Source organism: Hydra viridissima, unplaced genomic scaffold (genome assembly GCF_058129835.1).
Source record: "Hydra viridissima isolate aposymbiotic clone 2 unplaced genomic scaffold, HvirCarnegie_v1 scaffold_16, whole genome shotgun sequence".
Lineage (NCBI taxonomy): Eukaryota > Metazoa > Cnidaria > Hydrozoa > Anthoathecata > Hydridae > Hydra > Hydra viridissima.
This window is the reverse complement of record NW_028324315.1, coordinates 304,797-317,455: the sequence shown is the minus strand read 5'-3', so window position 1 is coordinate 317,455 and position 12,659 is coordinate 304,797. Positions and strand designations below refer to the sequence as shown.

Genomic DNA, 12,659 nt, shown 5'->3' with positions numbered 1-12,659 from the left:
TTTGTAACATTTACAACCAACGGGTTTATATAAAGATACTTATTTTAGCAGAATATCCAACAGTTTTAACAAACGGGTTTCCTCCAGTTGATAAAGAAAACGTTGCCCTATTTAGAACTTTAATTTCAGAGAAAAATAAACTAATAATCAATATAAGCTTTATAAATACCACCATTGACAAGTTTTATCTTCCGCGCATGCGTTGTTCCAATTTAGGATAAAAGCGCTTTTTAAATTATAACCAAACTGTTTACAGCCCATGCATAAATGTTTTTAAAATTAGAGTCAAAGTTGATAATCATTACCTTAATAGGTATGCTTTTTTTTAATTGTATTTTTTAATTTGAAAAAACATTGATTTCATGTAAAAAGACTGTGCACAGTGGTCCAAATGGTGGACAAAATGAAAAAATTTATATTTCTGGACTAAAATTTTTTTATGATTTTTTGAAACTACAATAAAATTCGACTTAAAGGGAAAAGACTAGAGGTGATTATCATGCCTGGTTAAGAAATGACAACCTTTCAAAGTTTTAAAAAACATGTAAAAAAAACGTTCACACCGCAGAGTTAGATTTTTCACATACATTTTCTAATTTTAATTATATGCAGCAGATTTATAAACAAAAATTAAAAAAAATATTTCATTTCTCACAAAATTGAATGAACAAAATAAAAGTATTAACTCCTTTTTTTTTTTTTAACGTTATTAATAAAAAAATTTCATTTCTTTTAAAAAAATTTAATGCAAAAGTCAGTTTCTGCAAAAAAAAATCTCTTAAATTTTGTATACTTCCTAAAATATCTCAAAAACCGGAAATTTGGTAATACTAAACCATATATTATTTAGAAACTTCATACTGTTGCCATTGTTTTGGTATGCCACATATATTTACCAAACACCCGGTTTTTAAGTTATTTGTGGTTATAAAAACTATGTTTAATTGTTTCTTTAAGCATAATGCACAAGTTATTTTATCTAAACTTTTAAAAAGACTAAAAAAATAGCAAACGCTCAAGTTTAATTTTTTTATTTTACATAAACAAAGTATTAACAATGTCATTTTCATGTACTTTGAAACATGTTTTTTTACTATGCCCTATCTCACTACACAATTTGCATTGTAATCGACCTTTGTTCCTTTGCTCGGTAACTAAAGGGTCAGAGCCCACCCAGAGTCTTTTAAAACAATCTTCCAAGTTCTGCAACTGATTTGTTTTTCTTGATAGTTTTTCTCGAAATATTCTAAGTTGTTTGTTGTTGGCCTCCATGCCTTCCTCGCTCCATGATTTAAGTCCTGTATCATTATTTAACTCAATAAGCTCCCAAGTATGTCCTAATAACTTATGAATAGTCGGTGTCAAACTAACCCAGGGCATTTCTTGTCGAAGAAGAATGTTTGTCTCCTTACATATATCTCTATATTTTTTTATGTTAATTTTCTGACTAGATGACATAGCACGAATAATATTAGACAACAAGAAACCGTACTGCTCTGCTAACATTCTGGCATGTTTATTTGAAATGTAGTCAGTAATCAGTTTTCTATTTTTCTCATTATAAAGAAGATTTCTAGCAACGTTGCCAGTTGTAGTACTACCCCCTTGACCTGATGAATCTGCAAAATCCCACTTGATACCTGTTTTTTTTCCAATTAACTCCTGTATATTTTTTTTCTCTATTTCAAGGAAGTGCGTAGTACTGGCTGTCTTAGACTCTGTCCATGCGTGAACTCCTGCAGATAAATGAACCACAACTTTCATAAAGTGGTCAAATCCACGGAGTAATGCATGGAGTACTTGTACAGACCTTACGTTAGATCCAGCTATTGGACTTGCTGTTTGTCCATGGCAAACTTCATAATCCTTTGACTTTTTAGTTAAAGAGCCGTCTTCTTGAACTAAATCCAAAAATATCTGCTCCATGGTTTCGATGTCTCTATTTATAACGAATCCCTGTTCAATTGTACATATATCTTCACATTGTTCCTTAGATAAATCACAAAGATCACAGTAAGCACCTCCAAGGCCCTGAAATATATTTGATGCTTTTCTGTCAAAACTGTCTGCAACAATGTTTACTTTAATATTCAAATATTGTCCGTTGAAGATAATAATGAAACCTTCCTCCTTCATTGTTTTTATATCCGCATTAAAAACGGTTAAAGATTGTGCATTCTCACGTGATTCTTTTCCCATTTGAAGCATAAGAGGCCTCTGTGAAAAATCTGAGTTTGGAGATATTTGTTCCCATATTAAGTTGTTTCCATCTGCATTAGAGTTTAAAAGTAAAAGTAAAAAACTTCTTGTTCTGTATAGAGAACCATATTGAACGGAGAAATTACCAGAAACAAAGTAATATACTTTTACTAAATTGTTTTTATCGTGTTCAGTGTTTAATGTTTGTTCTTATTCTGAATTGAATAATTTTATTTTAAAAAGCTTTAACCCATTTGGCGACGAAAATGTGGTTAAACAGTTTTTATTGTTAATTGTTATATATGGCTTTTAATGTTAATTTTTGAGGGTTTTAATTCAATATAAACTATTGCTAGAATTCGTAAATAGGAAGTTTTAATTCAGTGATGAATGTCATTACCTAATTCCTGTGTTTAATGCAAGCTATAGCTTGCATGAATAGTTGTAGTTATAACTACGCAACATAAATAAAATACTATACAATATTTTTATTTTGTAAATACAAATCATTATTTATGGTTTACAAAATTACATAATTAAAAAGTTTGATTCGGCGTAAAAATTTAGGCTGCATACACAGTAATCGCAGGGGTTGGAAAATGGTTTTCGCCGCTCCTTTATGAAAAATACAAGCAAGTAAAGGAAGGAGGTAGTGCTGTTAGGAAATTTAAAAACTAGAAAGAAGAATTTTTTTTTTTTTTTTAACACCCATAAAAAAGTGACGCCCTGGGCGGATCAGCACCCCATTTTTTGCACGATTGCTACCCTGATGTTAAAACATAGGCCGCAACTTTATAATATAAATCTGAGGCAATTTTGACATGCCTTCAAATAGTTATATAAATTTGTCCGCAAAACAGCCCAAACGGACCACTGTGCTGTGGACTAAAAGCAGATTGGCATTTTGTAAGGACATGAAAAAAGGGCATGCGATGGAATAGGATACAGTGAAAAGACTTATTTATAACTATCCCTTCAAAATAGGAAATCAAATTTTGATGCTGAGAGACTTGTTTTTAGTTTCTAAAGAAAAATTTAAAAACATCTGGTATGTAGCATTTGATTGTCAAAGTATATCTACATTGGGGTTATGGGTTTTTTTTCAAACAATGATTTCTTGTATCCTATATCATAATGGACTTTTACTCAAAAAGAATAAAAGTGAGTTATTATTATGAATTATGTTTAGTTATAAAAAGTCAATTCCAATTTAAAAGTTATAATATTGTGTGTTTTGCTATAAATTTTTTTTTTAAAGAAAACTGTAAATTTTATAGAAATTTGTAAGGTTTATAGAAAAAGATGTTAAAACAAGACCTTACTAAATTCATATTTGGAAAAAGAGTTATGATTCATGTTAAACTTTTTCAGATTTCTCTTCATTTCTGAAACCGTTACTATTACACATTTAGTACTTGCTAAATAATTTGAGAATTTTCCTGCTATCAAAAGAACTTGTTCATATCATTATTTCTCACCTTAATCATGGTGTTTAAAAGCTCATGTAACATCAATGAGCAGTATATTTACCATTTTTCACATACTGGAAGATACTTCCATTAATACAAAAAAAACAACTAATGAACACTGTTATCAATATTGATGATTGGGCATTACTGAATTATTTTGGTGAATTCTTTCCTGGAAAGAAAACTGATCTTAAAGGTGACAAGGTTTGTGATAGCTGTTTACAAAAATCTGGCAATTATTTTACTTATCCAATAACAATATTTTTGCATTGGTATACAGTTAGTGGCATTACTGCCAAATTTCATGTGTATTCCAAATTTCTTGAGCCTGAGCTCAAGAGGGTTTTACTCTTATCTTATTAAACAATTTTTTGTTTTGTTTTCAGTTATCATCTACATTATTACGTATTATCCTTGTTAAGGGAATATACGAAAATTTTGAAAAAATGCTAATTTTGTTTTTGACAAAAATAACAATGCTGCGCTAGGCTTTTACAGCAAACTATATAAAATTTTGTAAAACACTGATTTCCAATAACATTATACAACCCTGATAATTCAAAATTGGTTATCAAAAAATGCTTCCATTTTTGTTGTGAACATGACAAGTTAATGTTTACATTTTGATATAGTTAGGTCTAATCCCGCCTTAAAATGACTTAAGGGCCCCTTAAGGGTCCCTTTGTGGTTCAGGGTATTCTAAGGGCGAATTCTCTCAAACAATTTTTTATCAAAACTAAAAAATAATTAGCTTACATTTCTTTTCAGCACAAAATTAGTATATTTTTGATGATTTTTTAAAATTAGGGTGTGTTTAGGGCAGATCCTAATAAGTGGTGGCTTAGGGCTAAACTCAGGCTAGCCCGAAATCGGCTCTAATTTTCTGGAATTTTAAAACTCGGAAAAAAACGATTTAACAGAACAATTTTGAACCATTCAGAAAGAAACTCCGTAAAGCGTATATTGACATTGTTTCCTTAAAAAATTGTAAATATAGTTTGAGTGGCTTTTTTTATGATAGTATTTTTATGATATTCTTACGGATTTTTATAAGTATAAGTTGTATGCAAAAGAGTTTTTTAGTATAAGAGGAAATGTAGAATTGAACCGTTGTGTTCGCTACGAGAAAGCTACATGGTTAGAAAATAGATTTGCTTCAAAGATTTTTGTCCATTCATATAGTTCTAAGTATTGATCGACATTAATCATGATGATCAATTTTTATTTAAACTATTTTTAATGAGTTATTTAATATAATAAAGATATAATCCTATAATAGCAACAAAATATTTGTTGTATAATTTAAAAATGGCTTCAAGAACTGAAAGAAGAAAACGTCGTAGTCAACTTGATATTTTTGTCTCAAGATGAAAAGGTAATACAGCAATATAAATTGGTAGCTAATAATCTTGATAATTTAAAAATATCAAAGTAATGTTATAAAGTAATTATAGTACATTGTTGCTTTTATCTCATCCTATTTACAGACTATCAGACAAATATCTGACTGCCTTTTTTTATCTAAACTTTTGTAACTTTTTTTAAAAATATTTTTGGTCAAATATATTCATTTTAGGAGAATCTCCCAATTATATGACGCAGGGTGAGCCTGTTGTAGAGGAGGAGAATATTAAAATTGGTGAAGATAACTTTGATAGAAGTGTGCCTACTATTTTTGATGGTGCGACTGGATTATATGTATAAATGGAGCACAAAAGCAATGAATGTAAATTAGGATTTCCTATGTTTAATCTAAATTGTTAATTTATGAGACTAATATTCATCAAACACATGCTACAAAAAAGATTGCTGTCAGTTTTTTTACTAAGAGTAATTAGTCAAACTAATTGAACAAACTCATACACCGCTGTACCTTACAGTGCTAAAAGGCCTATTTTTAAAAAAATTGTTTTTTTCAGGTAAAGTTTCATTAAGAGAAAGTCATCAAAGTAAAGAAGAATCCAAGTGTCATTTTTTATCTCTTCATGTAAAGCTGTTATTTCTTTTTGAATTTGAGTGAAAACAAACTTTGAAAGTCTCGATCTCCATTCCCACATGTAAGTTATTAACATTATCAAATTTCTTTAATGTGATTTTAATCATGCATAAATGTATGTTATCAGTTGCTAAATATCATTGTTAAAGTAAATATCATTTAATAATATGATTTTTATTTAGTTCTAGCCTGATTGTATAAGTACATCTCTTAATTTATCTGATGTAAGTTAAAGTTACTTTTCTGCTGTTTATCGTGATGAGATGAATTATTTGTTTTTATATGAAAGTGTTGTTGCTACGCTTTTTCTTTTTTTTTTTAAAGGTTTTCAGTTTTCAATTACCTGTATTGCCCAGCCAATTTTAAGTTTTTGAAAATTGGGATCTAGTTATGTATTTTAGGTACACAAAAGTTTGATTTTGTTTTTTAATTTTTTAATGATTTCATATAGGTTTCAAGCATTCCACGGTCAGATATACAGTCAGTTGTATGCTGTAAACTATTTATTGTTCATGTATAGGTTTTCTCTTAATCTTTACTGCATTTATAGTAATACTATTTATATCTTGGTATATAAGGCCACCATGCTCTAAAACCCTAGGATATAAATAATAATGAGATTTGATATGAATCTCAAGGTCCACATGTAGGAGTACATATGGACCAAGGAATACATGTAAAATATGTATTGGTGTACATATCCATTTTATTAAATTAAATTAGAAATATATTTTTATGTCAGTTAAGTATTAGTTTTATAATGGTACAAAACTGCTTTAGACTTTATTTTTCAAAGGGTAATTATAAATTACTAAAGTTATATAAACTATTGAAAATAATATTTGTTGTGACTTTAGTTAAGTCTCCATGATTCTTCTGATTCAAGTTTACTGCGTATACATGGTAGTATGCTTGGGGTTGCAGCTGACTTAAAGTTGAACCATTTAGTGCACAAGGTTTGAATGTTTTGTATTACTAGGGGTAAGAAATTATTCTATAAAATGTTTTGGCATATGAAATGAATGGCAGTAGTATAATATTTTAAGTATAAATATGTAGTATATTGTTTGTTATGGTTATCATAACAGGACAGTTTCTTATGAATATGTTCATTCTTCGTGAACTGAATATAAGTTGACCAATCTTGAGCAAAGACAGGGAAGATTGGAGGCATGTGTTGCTAGTGATCTTGTTGATCAGAATGTCTGTCATACATAATTTCCTATCTTTACTTCTCTGCAGCAATATTCTGAGATTGAAAAGCACCCAAATAGTATGGTAAGTTTTTATCAATTTCTGATTATGTAAGAATAGCCATAATATGTTGCTCTTGACAAGGGAACATAGTGTGAATGATGGTGTAATATATTTAAGTTGTTAACTGATCTTTTTTAGTTAGCATTGATGAAGAGTGAAGGAGGGTTGACTGTCTATGAACAATTTCAAACAAATTGCTGGCGCATGACTTACAGCAAAAGATCAATAGGCTTGGAACACATGGGAAGCTGAAGTTTTTGATAGCCTGGAAAATCAGCGTAAGAAAATCAGTGTAATCTACATCTACTGTGAACATTTGTACAAATATGAATCTGTTTGACTGTGAGTCAACAGTTTGACTTGTGGTGTTTGGCTTAACAGTAAAATAAAGTAAATCTATTAATATCTTTTTATATGTAGATATAATTTATATTGTTAATGCAGCTATATCAAACAATACAATCTCTAATACATGTGAATCTCTAATACATGTGAATCCATATATTTAGGCGTAACTATAGTAATTGGTTATATAATTATAGATTTAAATGACTATTTATTTACATATTTTTTCTCTTTTTTTTATAAGTACTTTTTTAAATGTTTATAGTTTCAACTGTTGACATTTTCCCTGGCACCACGTCTAAAAAGATAGAACTGAAAGTAGCACGATTTTTTAATAACGCCAGGATCGCTCTGGTGGTCGTCTGCAGCGCTGTAAGAAAAAGACACTTGAAGTTTCGATTGAGGAAGAGAGTAAAGACGACGGATATGAAGGAAATAATGACGACAGTGAAAACGAAGACGACAGTGAAAACAAAGATCCTCGACAAAAAAAGCAAAAGACTTAGAAAACACTTTTATAAATAAAGATATGTAATGATGATTTATATAAATATTTTTAAATAAACTGTGTTAAACTATTGAATATTACTAGTTTAAAAAAACAACCACGCTTTACTAGTCATACAGGATGAGTAGTAAAGCGTGGTTTTTTTTTTGGCCGCTTTAGGGCTAGCCCTTAAGGGACCCTGAAATTTGGCGCGGACATTTTCATGAGCGTCCCTTAAGGGTTTGCCCTTAAGGGACCCTGAAGTTTTTTTAAGGCGGGATGGTATTGTTTGCTGTTAGTATTAGATCGATACAAAGTGTTAGAATGTTTACGAGCTATCCCAAAATGGCTGAAAATGGGACTTTTTAGTGGAGTAGACTTTATAGTTTTAGATATATTTGATTTCTAAAATGTAACAAACTGCTTATATTTTGCCTATTTGTTGTAGACAATAGCAGCTAATAAGAAAACTAACAAGTAAGGACTTGTAGATGAACAGAAAAATACTACGGTTAACTTCATTTTGCCATTTTTTAGCATTTTTCCAAAGTTGAGGAGGTTATAGTATTTTTTTAATATGATACATGTTAACAAAAATTACTATTTTTAAGACAGAAATATCCAGAAAACAGTTCTAGAAAAAATAAGTCACTTGTTCAAAGTTATAAAAAAGTTATAAGGCTTTAAAGTTGTCTATTTTTACCATTCAACCTATTTACATAATGTAGATGATGTGTAAAAACCAACAAAATCAGAAATGGTGCCCCACAGGCCAAAGGTTGAAATATAATGATCTGACCAATATTAAAAACTATTGCTCTTATACTGTAATGCTTTTTATGTTTCTGATATAGTTTTGTTTCAAGCTGCTAAAATTTAATATATTTAGTCCAAGATTTTTTCCAATAATTCAAGAATACTTTTTTATGGTAAAATGTTGCTTTTGTTATTTAACTTTTTTTTTCATGAATTAAAATTTATAACTTTAATCAACTAAAATTTTTAACTTTTACTAATAGTGTTCAAAGGTTACCATTTATTTCTTATTAAAAGTTGCTCTGTTGACTTTTCCCATTGACACATATCTTCCTATTATTGTAAAATTTCACTTGCCATTATCTCAAAACCTGTCGCTTGAGGAGTACTACCCAAGAAGGTCTATGAGTCTATAATTTAGAAGAGCTTTTATTCAGTATTGTTTTAAATACTATAATGGTAGTTAGTCAAAGATTACGATAATCATAAAACTGATTATGCTCACCATGCACTTTTGTAGTTAGGACTAAACCAACAAAGGTGCACATCTGAAAACGTTAAATTTCACAAATGAACCTAACAATGTTACTTGCTAAAGCTGTAATAGTTAACTGAACTTTTTTTCTCACCAAAATTGAAGAAACATTAAATAGTCTAAAAACACTATAATAATAACACAAGGAATGTTTCTGTAAGGAAAGTCTTCTATACTATGCTCCTATACTTTTTGTTAGAACACAATTCTACTGATACCATGTTCCACATTAGTCTGCTAAATTTGCTATCAATAGTGATCTTTCCGTGACTTCCTTGTATATTTTTACTACAACAGCCAATTTCTATTGATAAAGCTCTTTGCATATGAAGATATTTTCTACTTTTTTTTTCTCCCTTCGTCCATAGACCTCCTCCTTTTAATTGTGTATATAAACCTTACCATTTGTATTGGAGGTTTTACAGCAATTTTCCTTCAACACAGTAAAAAAGAGCTGTGCAAGTTTTTAAAAACTGCATGGTATGCTATTCTGGTGTCAGCATGACGAAACATGTCTCAAAGCTTTCAAAAAATAAAGTACAGTTTAAATAAACAAAGGAAATCCCACAAAAATATTTTTTTGTCTAGTCAATTCATTGATCCTTTTGTATGTGAACAATGAATTTTTTTAATTTTACTCTGTATAAAATAAACACTTTGTTATAATTTTTCCAGTGATACATTTAAGAACATTTTATTTAGACAAGAAAATGAAAAAATATAATTTTTTTGATGACATGTGAAAAAGTTTTACGTCATGTTGTAAAAAATAGTCATATTAATTATTATCATTTACTGACAATAAAACTTATTTTTTCCAAATGAGAAGTCTTTTTTCTTTTAAAACTCAGTATTATTTTCACTTTTTCTGGAGAAACAATTATATTTCAAGAAGAATTATAACTTTACAAAAGAATCATGTCTTATTAAACTGAGAACAGCAACAAAAAATTAATCCATTTTTTTAGTATACACCAAAACAGAAAATCAAACATGGAATAAATTCTATTACAAACCAGTGTATCCTTTCTTGGAATACAATTCTGTACACCCTAAAAATAAATTTTATCCAAAGGGCTAAAATTTATTCTTAAAGTCATTCCATCATTTCTACTTGTGAATATGCGTATATGTGCATGTATATGTAAATGCATTATAATAACTATTTAACCTATATTTGATCTCTATTAAAAATTTGTTTCATTGATGTTACTTACATATTTTTGTAAAGTTCCACTTTTAGTATGTGTATCTTATTTAGGTTATTACTTTTTGTTGGTGCATTACTATTTTCAATATTTTGATTGATTGTAAATGGAAAATGAATCGGTTAATTAGTATTAAAAGTAAAAAATCTCAATTAATTATGAAGATATCCCTGAATAAACAAAACATAAGTTCACTGAAGAGCATCAGAAAAAAAATTACGATTAGAATACAACTTAAAGATACCATTAAATGTTTGCAGTTCACCAAACACTTTAAAAGCTTTAGTAACAAACGTCGATAATAGACAAAAACTTTTCATATGAGGTATCGCAGTCGGCACATCTAGTCTCACTTTCGGAATTAAAATCCTTATAGGCACGTATTCGTCACGATCCAGGCGTAAACCAAGAACGCGTAGATTTCACGGGAGTTTTACTGGAGTTAGACTGGTATTTAATGAAATCTCAAACCTCTAATTTCATAGTAAAATATAATATCTTTTTCTAGTCTATATTTTGAATGTATTTTATAAATATATTAGTATAAAATCAAATTTTTATTTAAATAAATATATATAATATAATACATATATATATAACAAAATACACGTTTTGTAAATTTCTAGCAATAGCTTTATTTCGCTTTTGGTATTAAAAAGTAAGTCTACAAAATAAATTCAATAGTTAAAAAATTTTTGCCTTTCAATTTATTGTAAAGATAAACTTTGATTGAGAACTCAAGTCTCAAATACTAAGTTTACTAAAGTCTAAAGTTTGCTTCAGCTGAAAATTTCAAAATATTGATTATGAAAACTTCATGACAATTGTCTTTAGGACAATTTGCGACACGCTCAGTATCATTACGCCTGCGCATTGTAAACGTTCACAGAACAAGTCACTTTATGGTGTGTTCGCAGTCATCAAGCCGATTATGTTTTCCGATGGTACACAAGTTATTTTATTTTTCGGACCGACATCGGGCCGATGAAGTAAAATGATGCCAATCTGAAGCTGTTCGTTAGCTTTGCAACTTAATTGAGCATTTTTAGCATTAATAAAAACTTCTGAAATCATACATGAAAACTTCTAAATAAAGTCTATTAATGATACATCCATTTTCCACATAGCCAAGTGTAATGGTGGTAATTCGAGTATGGGTACCCTTACTAATCGCAAGCCATCTAACAACCATAAACAATCGTGCTACTATAACAGCATTTAATTAGTTACATATAATGACAAATTACAACAGGAATTAAATGGTTCAAGGCATTCATTCAAAAAATGTTTATGGTGATGGCTTTGAAGTAACGCTGAAAATGTTGACAAAGGTTACTTAGTCTGGATGGCTGACCCTGTTGGTAGTAAAGCTAAAACTGCGAATGTAATACTGGAAGCTAACATGCGGAGATTCGCCAGAGCTGGTAAGAGAATGGCTCAGGATGGCTTGCAAAGAGAGTCGAGTCCGTAGATTTACGAATCGCAAAGTGCCATTCAGTGGGCGTAAATTTTTTCCAATACCAAGTGGTATAAAAGTTGTCACAAATGTAAATAATGATGATAGTCAATTCTTTGAGTGTCTTATCAACTTCATAATATTTTTTAAAGGACCACCAATAGAATTCTTTGCGGATCAAAAACCACTTAATGTTACTTTTAATGGAGCATAGGCAACCCGTTGCAAAACTTTTGTATGCATCATGGATTTGTTAACAAACGCTCGAACTATCTGTCTGTAATTCATCTGAAATTACGTAATGGTCTATATGCCCTACTATTTCGCTGCTCTACATTGCAAAAAACACCGTATTTAGCAGAATTCATCAGATAGCCGCTAAACTATTGTTATCGCCTAATTTTAATGATTACAAAGAAAGCAAATATAAACGTATGGAACGGTTATTTTATCCAAAAAAATGAACCTTTTTTCGGTAAAAACATTGAGAGAGCTCAATGGATAGTAACAAATGGCGTTAGCTTCTTCCTATTCAGGTATTTACTGAAATCCGACTCAATCTCATTACGAATATTTACTTGGACTTGTTACTGAAGTTAGGTTATATACCGATGTTGATACCGATGTATAAACAACATCAGAGTATTTATAGATTTCAAACTCGTTTTCAAAGCCTATCTTTGCATTACCCTTTAACCCAATGGGCATGCATCGTCCGTGGGACGTCGTGCGGACGATGCATGCCCACTGGGAATATACCCTGCTGCCGAAATGCGTAAAAACATATTTTCAAAAATCGAAAGTTGCTTAGAGCCAATGAATTCAACGTGTATATTTAAAACCTTTTGAGCGACGACGTTTTTAAAGGGGTTTAAAGAAGCTGCATCTAGTCACTGCATTACGTCTCCTACTTTAAGTGGTTCATAATGTTTTCAATAGCTTTTATGCATG

General features: G+C 29.9%; 1 protein-coding gene and 1 long non-coding RNA gene across 4 annotated transcripts; one reads left to right on the top strand and one right to left on the bottom strand.

Annotated features, from left to right (window-relative positions):
- Positions 1 to 906: 906 nt before the first annotated feature.
- On the bottom strand, positions 907 to 2,453 carry LOC149877163 (V(D)J recombination-activating protein 1-like). Its single transcript, XM_090074269.1, has 2 exons — positions 2,450 to 2,453; positions 907 to 2,408 (listed from the first exon to the last, which is right to left on the bottom strand). Exons 1-2 carry the CDS (start codon positions 2,451 to 2,453, stop codon positions 1,036 to 1,038), a joined length of 1,377 nt encoding a protein of 458 aa, XP_089930395.1. The 3' UTR covers positions 907 to 1,035.
- Positions 2,454 to 3,075: 622 nt separating this feature from the next.
- LOC149877162 (uncharacterized) lies at positions 3,076 to 7,844 on the top strand. 3 transcript variants are annotated; one of them, XR_016448038.1, is made up of 9 exons: positions 4,781 to 5,043; positions 5,245 to 5,394; positions 5,588 to 5,725; positions 5,847 to 5,888; positions 5,989 to 6,065; positions 6,522 to 6,620; positions 6,753 to 6,942; positions 7,060 to 7,311; positions 7,532 to 7,844. It is a non-coding gene; the product is annotated as an uncharacterized LOC149877162 (long non-coding RNA). The 3 variants fall into 3 exon arrangements; XR_016448037.1 differs by lacking the exons at positions 4,781 to 5,043; positions 5,989 to 6,065 and adding an exon at positions 3,076 to 3,360 and having other exon boundaries at positions 6,116 to 6,620; XR_016448039.1 differs by lacking the exons at positions 4,781 to 5,043; positions 5,245 to 5,394; positions 5,989 to 6,065 and adding an exon at positions 6,116 to 6,151 and having other exon boundaries at positions 5,600 to 5,725.
- The last annotated feature ends 4,815 nt before the right edge of the window (positions 7,845 to 12,659 follow it).